Source organism: Chelonia mydas, chromosome 16 (assembly GCF_015237465.2).
Source record: "Chelonia mydas isolate rCheMyd1 chromosome 16, rCheMyd1.pri.v2, whole genome shotgun sequence".
Classification (NCBI taxonomy): domain Eukaryota; kingdom Metazoa; phylum Chordata; order Testudines; family Cheloniidae; genus Chelonia; species Chelonia mydas.
The window spans coordinates 5,767,919-5,781,807 of record NC_057857.1 but is presented as its reverse complement, the minus strand read 5'-3'; the positions used below and the strand labels follow the sequence as shown (position 1 = coordinate 5,781,807).

The following is a 13,889-nucleotide window of genomic DNA, read 5'->3' as shown; positions in this document are numbered from 1 at the left end:
GATTTCCACACTCATGCCTTAACTACTAACTAGATCATTTTCTTCCTTGTATTTTTGCATTGTAGAAAAAGTGAGTAATATACAAAATAGGCACTATCTCAGTGTTCCCAATGCTGAAATGATGTAACAAATGATTGCACTGAGTGTGTTTACTACTGCAGAAGCACAAGCGGAAACTCACAGGGAGATTCAGATCAGCAAATAAAAACCTAAGAAAGGGCCTCTGTCCACAGCAGGGACTGTTACCTGTAACCTAGCTACTCAATATTGTCACTAGTGACCTGAACCCAGCATTCTTTTAAACTAAGATCGCACCTGCCCACAGAACAAACAGACAGAAAAACAAACAAAACCACCACCCTTCACAGGTTATCATAGTGTAATCTAAATGCACGAGGCATCTGCAGATTGCAAGGGTCCCTGCCATTTTTATCATTTTTTGGATCTTCCAGCAGCCACTATCAAAACCTTTGCTTCACACACACAGAGAATACACATTTGATCAAAGAGCTATTATAACTACCGCACTCAAGATCTTTCCCCTACGAAACTGCAGACAGCTCAGGGGGAATGCAACAGTGTTCATAAGAGCCACTGAAAAAATTCAGGTACAGTGCTTACCATCTTAGCACTGAAATGGCCGTGAGCAAGTTCACCCACAAAAGTAAGCTTCTTGGGTTGTGATGTCCGAAGTAGATGCTTTTTCACCCCCTCCATAGCTCTCATGTAATCTTCCAACAGTCTGTGAATTAAAACCATTCCCAGTTGGCCCCAATATACACATTTTAAAGTAGATTTATTCAACCATACTTTAGATCAGGGATCAGCAACCTTTGGCACACAGCCCACCAGGAAAGCCCCTGGCAGGCCGGGCCGGTTTGTTTACCTGCTGCGTCTGCAGGTCCAGCCGATCGCAACTCCCACTGGCCATGGTTCGCTGTCCCAGGCCAATGGGGGCTGAGGGAAGTGGCGCAGGCTGAGGGATGCGCTGGCCGCCCTTCCCACCCCTATTGGCCTGGGACAGCGAACCGCAGCCAGTGGGAGCTGCAATCAGTCGAACCTGCGGACACAGCAGGTAAACAAACAGGCCCGGCCTGCCAGGGGCTTTCCCCGGTGGGCCACGTGCCAAAGGTTGCTGATTCCTGCTTTAGATATAGTACATGCATCTCAAAGGCCACACTTTTTGTAGAGTAGAAACTTGCAATTTGATTTCAATAGGCAGTACTTAAGATATTTAGTCAAATATAAAGCATTAAGAAAAATCCAAGTAACCATGATTATACAAAATGCATCTAGCACAGGGGTGGGCAAACTTTTGAAACGGGACGGAGCGCCGGGTAGGGAAGGCTGTGTGTCCGTGAACAGCCTGGCCCCCATCCCCTATCTGCCCCCTCCCACTTCCCGCCCCCTGACTGCCCCCCTCAGAACTCCCGACCCATCCAACCCCCCTGCTCACTGTCCCCTAACCACCCCCTCCTGGGTCCCCCGCCCCCCGGAACCTCACCCCCTATCCCAGTGGTCTCCAAAGGGGGGTGCGCAAGACCATCCGTGGGGGTGCACGGCAGGAGAAGCGCCGCTGGACCTTTGATTCTTCAGCAGCACACCGGCGGCACGCTCGGCTCTCCCCGCTCCCTCTTCGGCGGCACGCTCGTGGTCGCTCGGCTCTCCCCGCTCTCTCTTCGGTGGCACGCTCTTTTTTTTTTGCTTCCCCAGATCTGGCCCTGGGAGTGCGCGATTTAAAAAGTTTGGAGACCCCTGCCCTATCCAACCTCCCCCTCCTGTCTGTGCCCTGACTGCCCCGACCCCTATCCACACCCCTGACAGGCCCCCTGACCCATCAACCCCCCCCACACACTCATTGTCCCCTGACTGCCCCCTCCTGGGACCCCCATCTCTAACTGCCCCCCCAGGACCCCACCCCCTATCCAAGCCCCCCGCTCCCTGTCTCCTGACCCCCCCCCCAACCTCCGCCCCATCCAACCACCCCATCCCCTGACTGCCCCCCGGGACCTCCTACCCTTTATCCCAAGCCCCTCCTCCACCCCCCACCCCCCCCCCCCTTTACCAGGCCGCTCAGAGCAGCAGGACAGGCTTATTGGAAAGCCTGGGAGGTGGGCGGGCGCAAGCCGCACTGCCCGCACATCAGCGTGGCTCCAGGGGAGGGGGGACAGCAGGGGAGGGGCTGGGGGCTAGCCTCCCCAGCCAGGAGCTCAGGGGCTGGGCAGGATCTTCCCGCGGGCTGTAGTTTGCCCACCTCTGATCTAGCATGTATCTGCAGTATAGCTAACCATCTTTGGCTTCTTTCAAGGCTGTGCAGGAGAAAAACACTTAAATATAAATATAGATATAGATATAGATTTCTGAGAATAGCATGATAATTAAAACAATTTTAAAAAGAAATAAAGTGCTCTGTGAATCTTAATGCCTGTGAAAGGTGCTGGATTCAGAACCAATCGAAACTGAAGTTCTGCATCTATACAAACAGGTACAGCTCTGGCAGAAGTCATGCAAGTTTTCCCTAAAGATATTCCTCAACCCTTATCTGCAGGACACCCTCTAGAGGCAAGGTGTCCCTAGCCTCTGTTTGCCAGAAGCTGGGAATGGGTGACAGGGGATGGATCACTTGATGATTACCTGTTCTGTTCATTTCCTCTGGGTCACCTGGCACTGGCCACTGGCAGAAGACAGGATACTGGGCTAGATGGACCTTTGGTCTGACCCAGTATAGCCGTTCTTATGTAAGGTTAATATTCAAGGGTGGGTGCAACAGAGAGAGAAAGCGCCTTTTCCCCCCCACAATAGCACCTCCCTAGTCCCACAAACCCTCTCGTCCCAAAACAAGGTGCTTCCCAGTTATTCAAGCCAGACAAGAGAAACATACTGGAATCCAAGGCACCGGATTCAAATTTAAGTCCTGTAACTGGACTAGAAAGGGGATAATCACGAATGTGGTACCTGACCTCCAGCAAGTTCCTCACTAATCCCTCTCTAACAGAGCCTGCAAAATGCCTGGCCACTTTCAGAGAGACAGAATAAATGTGGCGTGTCCTACAGAGCAACAACATTTTATTTATACAACAGAACCGGCTGCAAACAATTTAAATCCCTCCCACATCCGTAACAATCGCAACCCTCAACACCCTGTGTAGGGGGGAAGCAGAGTTGCAAGTTGAAGTCTGACCCCCACATTGTTGTGCGGTTACCAATAGGTCCGCTGACACAGCTTGTTTTTGTTTGTTTTTTTAAACTACTCACAAGTACGCTCACATCAGAGTCTGCATAAGATACTCTTCCTTCTAAACTGGCAACTAGGATAGTAAATCTTATAGCTTACATCATTCTTAAACTGACACAGGAAGTGGGGAGAACTTACTCATTTTCCTTCTTCCCACCCTGGATCCATTGCTTGAGCAAATACTCATAGTAGCTGTCAGCTCTGGCTCCCAAAGTGTAGACACCCAGGTGAGTGAACTGCCCGCTGTTGGTGTTTATGAACATGGGCACCAGTCCATCATTCTTCCCTGAGAGAGAGTGTACGTGCTTCATCACCGCATCTACTGCTTTCTACAGAAAAAAATAAATTGAAAAAATACACACTGAATGAGACAATGCAACTACACAGCTCAAGGTTACTTAAATGGCTAGGAGCAGTCAGCAGTTGTGGAATTTTTTCCCTTTTCCAATCCAGTTGCTGCTTATGGCTTCAGAGAAACTACAGCAAATATGAGGTGGGCAGATTTTTTTATCAGCTTTCCTTTTCAATAATACAACTCTCTAATGCTAGAATCAGCAATGGTGGTGAGTCCAGATCCCTCAGTAGTTTAGAAGTCAGATTCAAACACCAACTGACAGAACATTAGGATAATACTAACGTTAGGTTAAGTGGCCTGCAACACCTCCAACAGTGTCTGTTCTGGAGGAGATCAGTGAAACTCAGAAATATTTCTCAATAATACTGTACCTCAACTCAAGTTGTAATGATGCCAATTTTTTTTTTACTGAGATTTTCATGACATGAGTATAGCTAAGGATCACTGCACATACATAATGTACAGCTATAGTTCCTGCAAATAACTGTATAAATAAGGCCCTACTTGAATAGTTGGATGGTCTTCAAATAATTGCAGAAGAGTTGTGGACAAGACATGGAAAAAAAGATTGCAGAAAAGTAATAATCATAGACTATCAGGGTTGGAAGGGACCTCAGGAGGTCATCTAGTCCAACCCCCTGCTCAAGGCAGGACCAATCCCCAACTTATATTGGACCTTCATTAACAGCAGCGATGTGGAAAAGCCAGAATAGACCTATGTGTTTAAGAAAAATTTGCAAGAATGATATAAACACTCAAGTATTATGTTATGCCTGCTAATTTTTTTGATAACCAGATATTTTGCTGCAACTATCTTAAAGTCATTTAAAAAAAAAGCGACTGCTACAATAAACAATTCAAAAGACTAAAAGTCTTAACACATCAGCTATAGAAATCGAGTCCAGTCACTTTAGCTTTTTACATTTTACAGGCATTGAATGTTAGTGCAATACTAATTGCATACTCAAAACGGATGCAAAATTGTGGATTGTGCAAAGTAAGCTAATTAAAAAAAATCAAAATTGCAATGGAAACCTACTTTTGTGGGATCCACAATATTGGGAATGAAGTAGGGCCTGATGTATAAATTGATTTGGGGCACTATACAAAATCACCTCCAAACAAAAAGAATACACCTCCCACTGCCTTTGAAATGGTTAGCACTTGGGCTTATTTTCTCCTAGATACAACCTTCACACCATGCCCACAGCTGGAATTTGAGTCAGCTGATAAGCACTCTGCAGCTTAGGAAGGGAGTTCTGTTATTTTCAACACTAGCATTAATGTAGGGATATCTAAGCACCTCCTACAGAATTTAAATACGAAGAGGACAGCTCTATATAGTTTATCTATAGCACAGGTGGGCAAACTATGGCCGGCGCGGGACTGTCCTGCCCAGCCCTTGAGCCCCTGGCCCCTCCCCCACTGTCCCCCCTTCCCCACAGCCTCAGATTGCCGCGCCACCAGCACTCTGGCCCGCCACTCCTGCCAGGCAGCACAGCGGCGTGGCCGGCTCTGGCCGGGCAGTGGGGCTGCACGCTCCTGCTGCTCTGAGCAGCATGGTAAGGGGGTGGGGAGCTGGGAGTTGGATAAGGGGCAGGAGGTTCCGGGGGGCAGTCCGGGGACAGGGGGCAGTTGGATGGGGCGGAGGTTCTGGGGGTGGTGGTCGGGGGGCGGGGGGGGGGGTTGGATAGGCATGGGAGTCCCAGGGGGCCTTTCAGGGAGTGAGAGTGTGGATAGAGGTCGAGGCAGTCAGGGGACAGGGGGGATTGGATGGGGGGGGTGGGCTCCCAAGGGGGCAGTTAGAGGCGGGGGGTCCCGGGAGGGGGCAGTCAGGGGACAAGGAGAAGGAGGGGTTGCATGGGTCGGGGGTTCTGGTCGGGGCAGTCAGGGGGTGGGAAGTGGTAGGGGGCGGACAGGCAGCAGGCTGTTTGGGGAGGCACAGCCTTCCCTACCCAGCCCTGCATACAATTTCACAACCTCAACGTGGCCCTCGGGCAAAAAAAGTTTGCCCACCCCTGATCTTTAGCCTGGTGTTTTGAAAAGCCAGTTATAGGTAATCTAGTCTCAGACAGACAAACACAAAAGATACCACAAGCATATCAAAAACAAAGATTTTTCTTGTAAGTTCCTTCTGATGAAAGGAGCAATTATTCACCTCTACTATGAGCTTTGTGGTATTTACTTAAAGAAAATAACTGGAAAAGTAATGGACTCTTCCCCTCCAGCTGCTTCGCTTTGGATAGGTCATTTAATTCTCTTTAGCTGTGAGATTAAAAGGTGAAAGTAAACTGAAAGGTGGAGCAACTACTCAGAAACAGCGATGTGTATGACATGATTAGGCATAAAATTGCTCCAGATAAGATGTTTTAGAGATGGTGTTTGGTAGGAGGTGGATCAGCAATGTAATGGCATTTACTTTCATCAACCAATGAAATCTGCTCCAGCTGTCACAGTGAGAAATATTTTTGATCTCTGTTAGAAGAATGGAAGGAGAAAAAAGAGTACAGGTAATCTAAGTGAGCCTCACCAATAATGGGGTGAAGGCTGAGAGGCAGCAAAGATGACAACTGGTTATCCCATACCTGGAATTTCTCATCTCCAGTGAGACGAGAGAGCTCCCTAAACTCCAGTTGAATACTGGTCACCTCTGCCACGGTGCTGTCAGACGTCCAACGAGGTGGGTGGGCAGTGCCTCGGCCAATGTTTACATCTGAGTACGGTATCTTGGATGGTGTGTTGAATGCTGGCATGAGCCTGCTCCCAATGTCTTTCTAAAGAGAACCCAAAAACATGGCACAAAAATTCTTTATTATTTCTCTCAGCAATCAAACAAAAGAGGAAAAAGAACTGCAGCTTAGTTTTAGCCCGTCTATGAGGAACAAAGGCAAATATTAAGAAGAATCACTACTTCACAGTAATTGGCATATAGCTTCTGCCTAGTTCCCATTGCTGTACACGACAATTCATTTTGCACATCCCCACAGGGTTTCAATCTGAGATTATGGATAATCCTTAATGCAAGCACAGGGCCTTGTCCCAGCACTTGGGAGGGGCAGGAGAATACCACTGTATTTCCCAAGACAGGGAACCTGTGAGTAACCACTCCATTCATTGACTAGGACTTTCTTCCCATAAAAAAAATTAACTGGGGAAAAATACAATAAAGATCCTTAAATGTATCATCTTAGTCTTTACATTAAGAATTAAGGGAAATTCTAATTAAAATGGAACCCTAAGGTATGAGAGCTCTGATGACACCAGGAAAGCGAAGATGAGGAAAACATTCAAGAAGCCTAGGGCAGTAATGGTGAAATAGAGAGGAAAAGCGTGGCAGAATTTACCTTCTGATGAACCTTTCTGCCACTTTACGCAACACAAGACACACATTCTATTTGGGACTGTGAGACTCAATCACTTACAGCTTTTTCTAGGAAGAGGCTATCTCCAGATAAGTGGTAGGTGCTCAGCAAACCCCCCAGAATACGAATGGTGCTCTCAAAGAGGTTCACATCCACATTCTTATCAAGCTGTAAGTCAGTTGCCACCCATTTCTTTGCTTCTTCAAACTCTGCAAGGCACAAAAGGGAACAACGGTTGGAGGAAACACACTGTAATTATAATAGCACACTCAAATGACCAGATTAAAAGAGTTAGTATGCCATACTGCCTTGATTGTTATTCAGTCTATCAAAAGGAACCTGTATTTTTAAGGGGCAAGCTGAAGAGGTTACAAATACACTGAAGAATACACACCGGGAGAAGTTAGACCTCGCATCAGTTTAATTCCTATGCAATACAACAATGTGGGGATATGCAAGGAGACAAGTACTTGGCAGAGAAATTACACGTTTAGCAGGTCTTGTAAAAGCACATTCCTTCTTTATTAAAATAACGCAAACGGGAATTATCCTGGTATCCCAATAACCCACCTCTCTCAATATAAGCCTGCAGTCTATTACCACCTACTTTACTGGCCATACAATCAGTCACACTTTCACCATAAGACTTTTTAGATTTTAGTTAAGGCTACTTAAATCAAAGCTACTGCCTGTCAGCTTCCCAACATACTATTTATGTATATATATGATCTTGCATTACTTCACCATCATTAATGACTATCCTCACAACAGCCTTATGAACTAGGAAATATTTCCCATTTTTCAGATTGGGTGCTGAGATAAGGAGGGATTAAGTGACAAGCCCGTGGTCACACAGGAAGTTTGTGGCAGAGCTGGGAATTGAACCGAAGTCTGTTGAGTCCCATGCTAATGTTTTAAGCACAAGCTCTCTTGGTATTCAGGACACCAGGCATCTATGACTACCAGGAACTTGTACTAGGGAAAACAAAGTTGCTTCTTTAAAATGTTGCCAATTATCTGAAGACAGAATGCAAAGGTTAGAAACTAACACCCTTCCACTGAGGCTTCTTAGGATGTTAAACTATCACTAGGATAGCTCACCAAGATCTATCTCCCACAGATCCGTCTCCCTTGTGAGAAAATCAGTTTACAAATACATTCTTTTATACAGGCCTTAAAAAAGGATGACAAAATAGGTTTTCCACATTCCATTTCAGTAAATTGTGCTGTCAGCTTTGTTATCACTGTCTAGCAATAGGTAGTGCAATAGAGAAATCCAGACTTTTCTTACAGAAGCAGTTTTTAATATTCACAGACTCATGAGAGAAAGATCTGCACACTCTAACACAACTTTCATTTATAGAGGTTTTTTTATCCTGAAGAATCCCAAAGAGCTTTACAGACTATGAAGCAATCACTTAAAGGAGAATTGCAATAGTATATAAAAGTTTCCAAACAGATGTTCATTTTAAACATGTCTAAATCACAAATAATTTTAAAAGCTCTCTGCAGATCATATTTAAATATTTTATAAGAAAGCAGTCACACTGTCAACCTGATGAAACACCGAGAGAGAACTCAGACATGCAGTGAGAGACACAAATGAGATGTTTCCACAGTGGGTTTTTTGTTTGATTTCAAATTGTACATAAATGTACGTATTAAATCAAACAAGTAAGGAAAATATAGAACCATGGAAGACTCCTGCAGTTTCTTGTGCCGTTAGCTGCACATCTGATCTTCCAGTCTTGATACATATCAAACTGTGTTTGTTGTGGAATTATTATAAAGGTGGCTGTCTCCACAGATTCCACAGCTGTCAAAGCACATCAATGGAGACATTTTCAGGTATTTGTAAATACTGCTTTGTAGTTTCCTTGTTTAACTTACATGTCCCGAATAAGTGATTTTTTTTTCTGTAGTCATGTAAGGCAGTAGCTTAAAAACAAAAAATCAAATTGAGGTTTTAAAACCCAGTACCAAAACACAGACACTTCTGGAGTGAATTAGGATACCTGCCATACAGTGAACAGAAAAAGTATACAACAGTTTGGGACAGGAAGTGATGAGTACTGTAGCCTATTGAATTTAGGAGGGAATTTTGCTAGACAATAGGTAATTATGCAAGTAAAAACGTGGCTTGCATATCAGCATTAAAATGTGGTTAAAGTCAGAAAAGTGAATAAAATCCTTAATCCAGTGGTTTTCAAACTTTTTTTCTAGTGACCCAGTTGAAGAAAAATGTTGATGCCCGCAACCCAACGGAGTTGGGGATGAGGAGTTTGGGATGTGGGAGGGGCTCAGGGCTGGGGCAGAGGGTTGGGGTGTGGGGGTGAAAGCTACGGGGTGGAGCCGGGAATGAGGGGTTCAGGGTGTGGGAGAGGGCTCTGGGCTGGGGCAGTGTTGCGGGAGGGGGTCAGGGTTGGGCTGGGGGTGCAGGCTCTGGGGTGGGGCAAGGTATGAGCGGTTTGGGGTGCAGGAAGGGGCTCCAGGTTTGGGGAGGCTCAGGGCTGAGGACAGGGGCGCAGGTTTACCTCAGGTGGCTCCCAGTCAGCGGGGGTGCTAAGGCAGGCTTCCTGTCTGTCCTGGCACCGTGGACTGCGCTGCGCCCCGGAAGCGGCCAGCAGCAGGCCCTGCTCCTAGGCGGAGGTGCGCAAGCGGCTCTGCGTCGCTCTTGCCAACAGACACTCCCAGCTCCCATTGGCCGGGAAGCCGGTGCTTGGAGCGGAGGCAGCGCGCGGAGCCCCGTGGCACCCCTGCCTAGGAGCTAGACCTGATGCTGGCTGCTTCCAGGGTGCAGTGCGGTGTCAGAACAGGTAGGGACTAGCCTGCCTTAGCTGAGCAGCACATCCGATAGGACTTTTAATGGCCCGGTCGGCAGTGCTGACCAGAGCCGCCGCAACCCAGTGCCTTATATTCTGCGACCCAGCACTGGGTCGCGACCTGCAGTTTGAAAACCACTGCCTTAATCAACAGATCTGTGTGGATTCTCCATGCATCCAATGAAGTGGGTTCTAGCCCACAAAAGCTTATGCCCAAATAAATCTGTTAGTCTTTAAGGTGCCACCGGACTCCTTGCTTTTTTTGTGGATTCTGTGTCTTATATACTTATAGTAAAAACAATTAAGTTATTAGCTTTATTCCTTTAAGCATTGCAAATCCAACAGAACACTGAATTATTTTCTGGTTTACATACAGAATTACTGACTAAATTTCATATGTAGAATATCTTTAGTAACAGTGATCATACACAAGCTAAGAGATCCCAGACTGACTTTGCAAGACTGGCACTTAGAAAGGCCCCTCCAGCATCTTAGTAACCATGGCACCCCCTGGGGCACTGGTTGTTTTAGTACGGAAACAACAACAACAGGCAGACCTAATAATCCAGTCCCCAATTTCTAGCAGGAATGCCAATTCATCAATAGATACAGCCACCAAAATTATTCCACAAATGCTTTTACCTACAGGATGCAGTTGGAAGGAACACCTTAAAAACAAAGAAGTGTGTCCCTTAACAGTAAGTTTTTGGATTTTCCCTATGGACAAAATGAAATTTGCTCAGCCAAAGTGTAAACAATTGCCTCTCTTAAGGAGCTCTGAACATATTAGTTCAATAGATACAGAGAATCCCCAAAAGCTACTGGAATAAAACATTCTGCCTCTCAGACACCAAGCATAAAATGAAGAGTTGGCCTTAGTGGCAACTGTTGGAACCAAAAAAATACTGAGGTGGGAGAAACATAGGAAGAGAAAAGAAAATTACCTTCTTTTAAGCCTAAAATCCACATGGTATCCAAAGCATCAATTAACGTAAGACCGAGTCCAAACCACTCGCTGTAGGATTTGGACAAAGGTTTCAGTTCATCATGTCCCCAGGCAAACTCTTTATAACCTTTCCATGCATGGTGGAATGCTTCTATCACAGCCATCTGACGTTCATTTACGGGCACTGTGAATGGAAATCAACACCTTGGTGAAGAATGCTGAAGCTCAGAGTTATGCAGCCACATGAGACTTTTCTCCATAAACCCTACCCAAAATCAAGAGCCCTCATCTCTGCAACTAAAGATTACATTACACTAGCTTCAGTTACCTCAAGTTATTCCTTTTTAATAGGGTCTTTCCAACCTGCAGTAATCGGTCAATATTTTTAACCAATGATTTAGTGAGGCAGCAATGGAAATCTCATTAACATTGAACTCCAAAAACAATATTTAGAGAAATACACACAAAAAGCTATGTTAATGATAAAAGAACGTTATTAAGGTTGCCAAGTCAAGCATTTTTAACTTAAGATATCCCAGAATTAAGGTTGCCTGTACAAACTTAATTCAGATCCCTATCTCTTTCCTCTACTCCCAAATTTCAAGTCCCTGCTCCAAAACATGGGGTGCTAGAGCTTTTCAAAGAAAAGACCACCAGAATTTATCAGCAAAACAACTTATTTTCCCTAGCCTTGATCTCAAAAATGGCTGAACAGTTTTGGCTGAAATTTTCCAAACACAATTCAGCCTGAGGCAGACAGCCAGCATGAAAAATTTCAGCCCAAGTGGTTAAAGTCTGGCAAAAAGTTATGAGCAACTGAAGAAAAGGTCTTATTATGGGAGTGTCTGACAACCTTAATAATAAGTGTTGCTACTAGTCCTACCTATATTAAGGGCACTTAGACATCAGGATGCCAATGCACTGCATGCTATTACAAATAAAGCCTAGGTTTTGCAACAAACAAGAACTCTCTCCCACTAGCTCATCAGAGAGCAGATTCCCAGATTCTTTGCTGCACTGGGAGAGCAACTGAAGAGTCAGCTGCCTATTCCTGGTAATCCTCAAAAGCAGTGTGTGATGAACTAATGGAGGAAGTCACTTCCTTCCCCCTGACCAGTCTCCAAGGGACCAGCAAACCACTGCTGAGAAAAAGTTGTCCTTTTTAAGCCATCTCTCTAAACAGCTATTTTTCCCAAGGGGAGGGAACTTCTCCTTTTGGGAGGTGGAGCAGAGAGAAAATCAGGCCATGCTGCCTATTTTCAGTGCCACCCCTATTTCTCAATTTCAGGGAGGGAGAAAAAAGGCAAGAGAGGTCAAAGGTAGGAGCAAATGTCCATTTAAACAAGGGGAGGAAGGTTGTGCATGAAGGCATGCACATACAGGGAAACCAGGAAAAAAATGGTAGTAAGATATATTTATATGGGAAAAAGAAAAGGAGTACTTGTGGCACCTTAGAGACTAACCAATTTATCTGAGCTTAAGCTTTCGTGAGCTACAGCTCACTTCATCGGATGCATACTGTGGAAAATTCTTCTGTATTTTCCACAGTATGCATCCGATGAAGTGAGCTGTAGCTCACGAAAGCTTATGCTCAAATAAATTGGTTAGTCTCTAAGGTGCCACAAGTACTCCTTTTCTTTTTGCGAATACAGACTAACACGGCTGTTACTCTGAAACCTGTCATTTATATGGGAGGGACCAAGCGAGAGGAATGTACATTTTGCAGAGCAGGGAAGGTGGTTGAGGGCAGGTGCCTATAGTACTCCCCAACATAACGTTGTCATATTCTGGCAAGGCAAAGGAGAAGCCAATAACCAGGAGCCTCTCAAAAACATTCCCTAGTGTAGGGCCATCCTGTTTCCACTGCTGTCCACTTACATAGGAGGTATTAGAGTAACAGCCGTGTTAGTCTGTATTCGCAAAAAGAAAAGGAGGACTTGTGGCACCTTAGAGACTAACCAATTTATCTGAGCATAAGCTTTCGTGAGCTACAGCTCACTTCATCAGATGCATACTGTATGCATCCGATGAAGTGAGCTGTAGCTCACGAAAGCTTATGCGCAAATAAATTGGTTAGTCTCTAAGGTGCCACAAGTCCTCCTTTTCTTTTTATAGGAGGTATTGTTGCTGCAGAAATAAAGACAGCACTTTCCTTAAGGATAAGTAAGTATAGTTTAAATATACTCAATTTAATAAATCACTCTGGGGCTTATGGTTTATTGTGGTTTGTTTTTGGTAATGAAATGGAAGATTCAATGTTTGCATGCAATATCCAGGACAAGGTTAGGGTACAGATGCACGCGCCCAATATATATCAGAAGCAAAAAAACCGCACTTCGTTTGGGAGTGGCAAGCAGGCAGAGGTGAGCTGCACAGTGGCAGCAAGTAGAGCACGCAGTCTATTGATACATGATCTGGCAATTACAGCCATGTATGAGACTGTGCCGTGGTAACAACTAGTACAGCTAATGCAATATTCGTGCATCAGTATTTTCATATTCTCAGTTCTCAGCATTATTTGTGAATCACCAGAAACCTTGAAAAAACATGCACCTGTTTTGTCACAGCAGATCAAGTATGCTGCAGGACTTAGATGTTCTAGATGAACAATGCATAATCTCTTTTCAGTCAGTTCTTCCCCTTCCCACAGGAAGCAACTCTATCTCAGCTAAGAATAGCAGATTTAAGGGATGGCATAACTTTGACCATGAATCTGAATAGGGAGATATAAACATCTAAATCTCATGGTCAATAATGAGAAAGGTGATGGTCTGTAGCCCATTACCTGGCTCTTTCTGATCTTCCACTTCCACAGATGATGGTTTTTCTGGTTCCTTTATTTTACTGGAAGGAGATTCAGTGATTTGGTCAGGTTCTATCACTGCTCCTCTCCAACTGCAAGTACAAGGTATTTCAATAATATTTAACTAGATTAAAATAGAGACAAGAGTTAAAATAATTATCCTTATCTCTACTGTCAAACATTGTTCATTTCATATTTTCACAACAGACTGATAAACAGGGAACTAAATATCAGACGGGTAGCCGTGTTAATCTGTATCCACAAAAACAAGGAGGAGTCTGGTGGCACCTTAAAGACTAGCACATTTATTAGGGCATAAGCTTTCGTGGGTAAACAAAAAAAACCTCAAAAAACCCACTTCTTCAG

General features: G+C 44.9%; 1 protein-coding gene across 1 annotated transcript in view; it reads right to left on the bottom strand.

The window, feature by feature from the left end:
- Positions 1 to 13,889, bottom strand: part of MAN1B1 (mannosidase alpha class 1B member 1) — a 31,344-nt gene that overhangs the window by 9,637 nt on the left and 7,818 nt on the right. Inside the window, exons 5-10 of the mRNA XM_037879953.2 lie at positions 13,506 to 13,615; positions 10,719 to 10,904; positions 7,013 to 7,161; positions 6,176 to 6,364; positions 3,374 to 3,564; positions 622 to 742 (exon numbers count right to left, since the gene is read on the bottom strand). Of these exons, the coding sequence (XP_037735881.1) occupies positions 622 to 742; positions 3,374 to 3,564; positions 6,176 to 6,364; positions 7,013 to 7,161; positions 10,719 to 10,904; positions 13,506 to 13,615 (946 nt within the window). The remainder of the gene's footprint in view (positions 1 to 621; positions 743 to 3,373; positions 3,565 to 6,175; positions 6,365 to 7,012; positions 7,162 to 10,718; positions 10,905 to 13,505; positions 13,616 to 13,889) is intronic.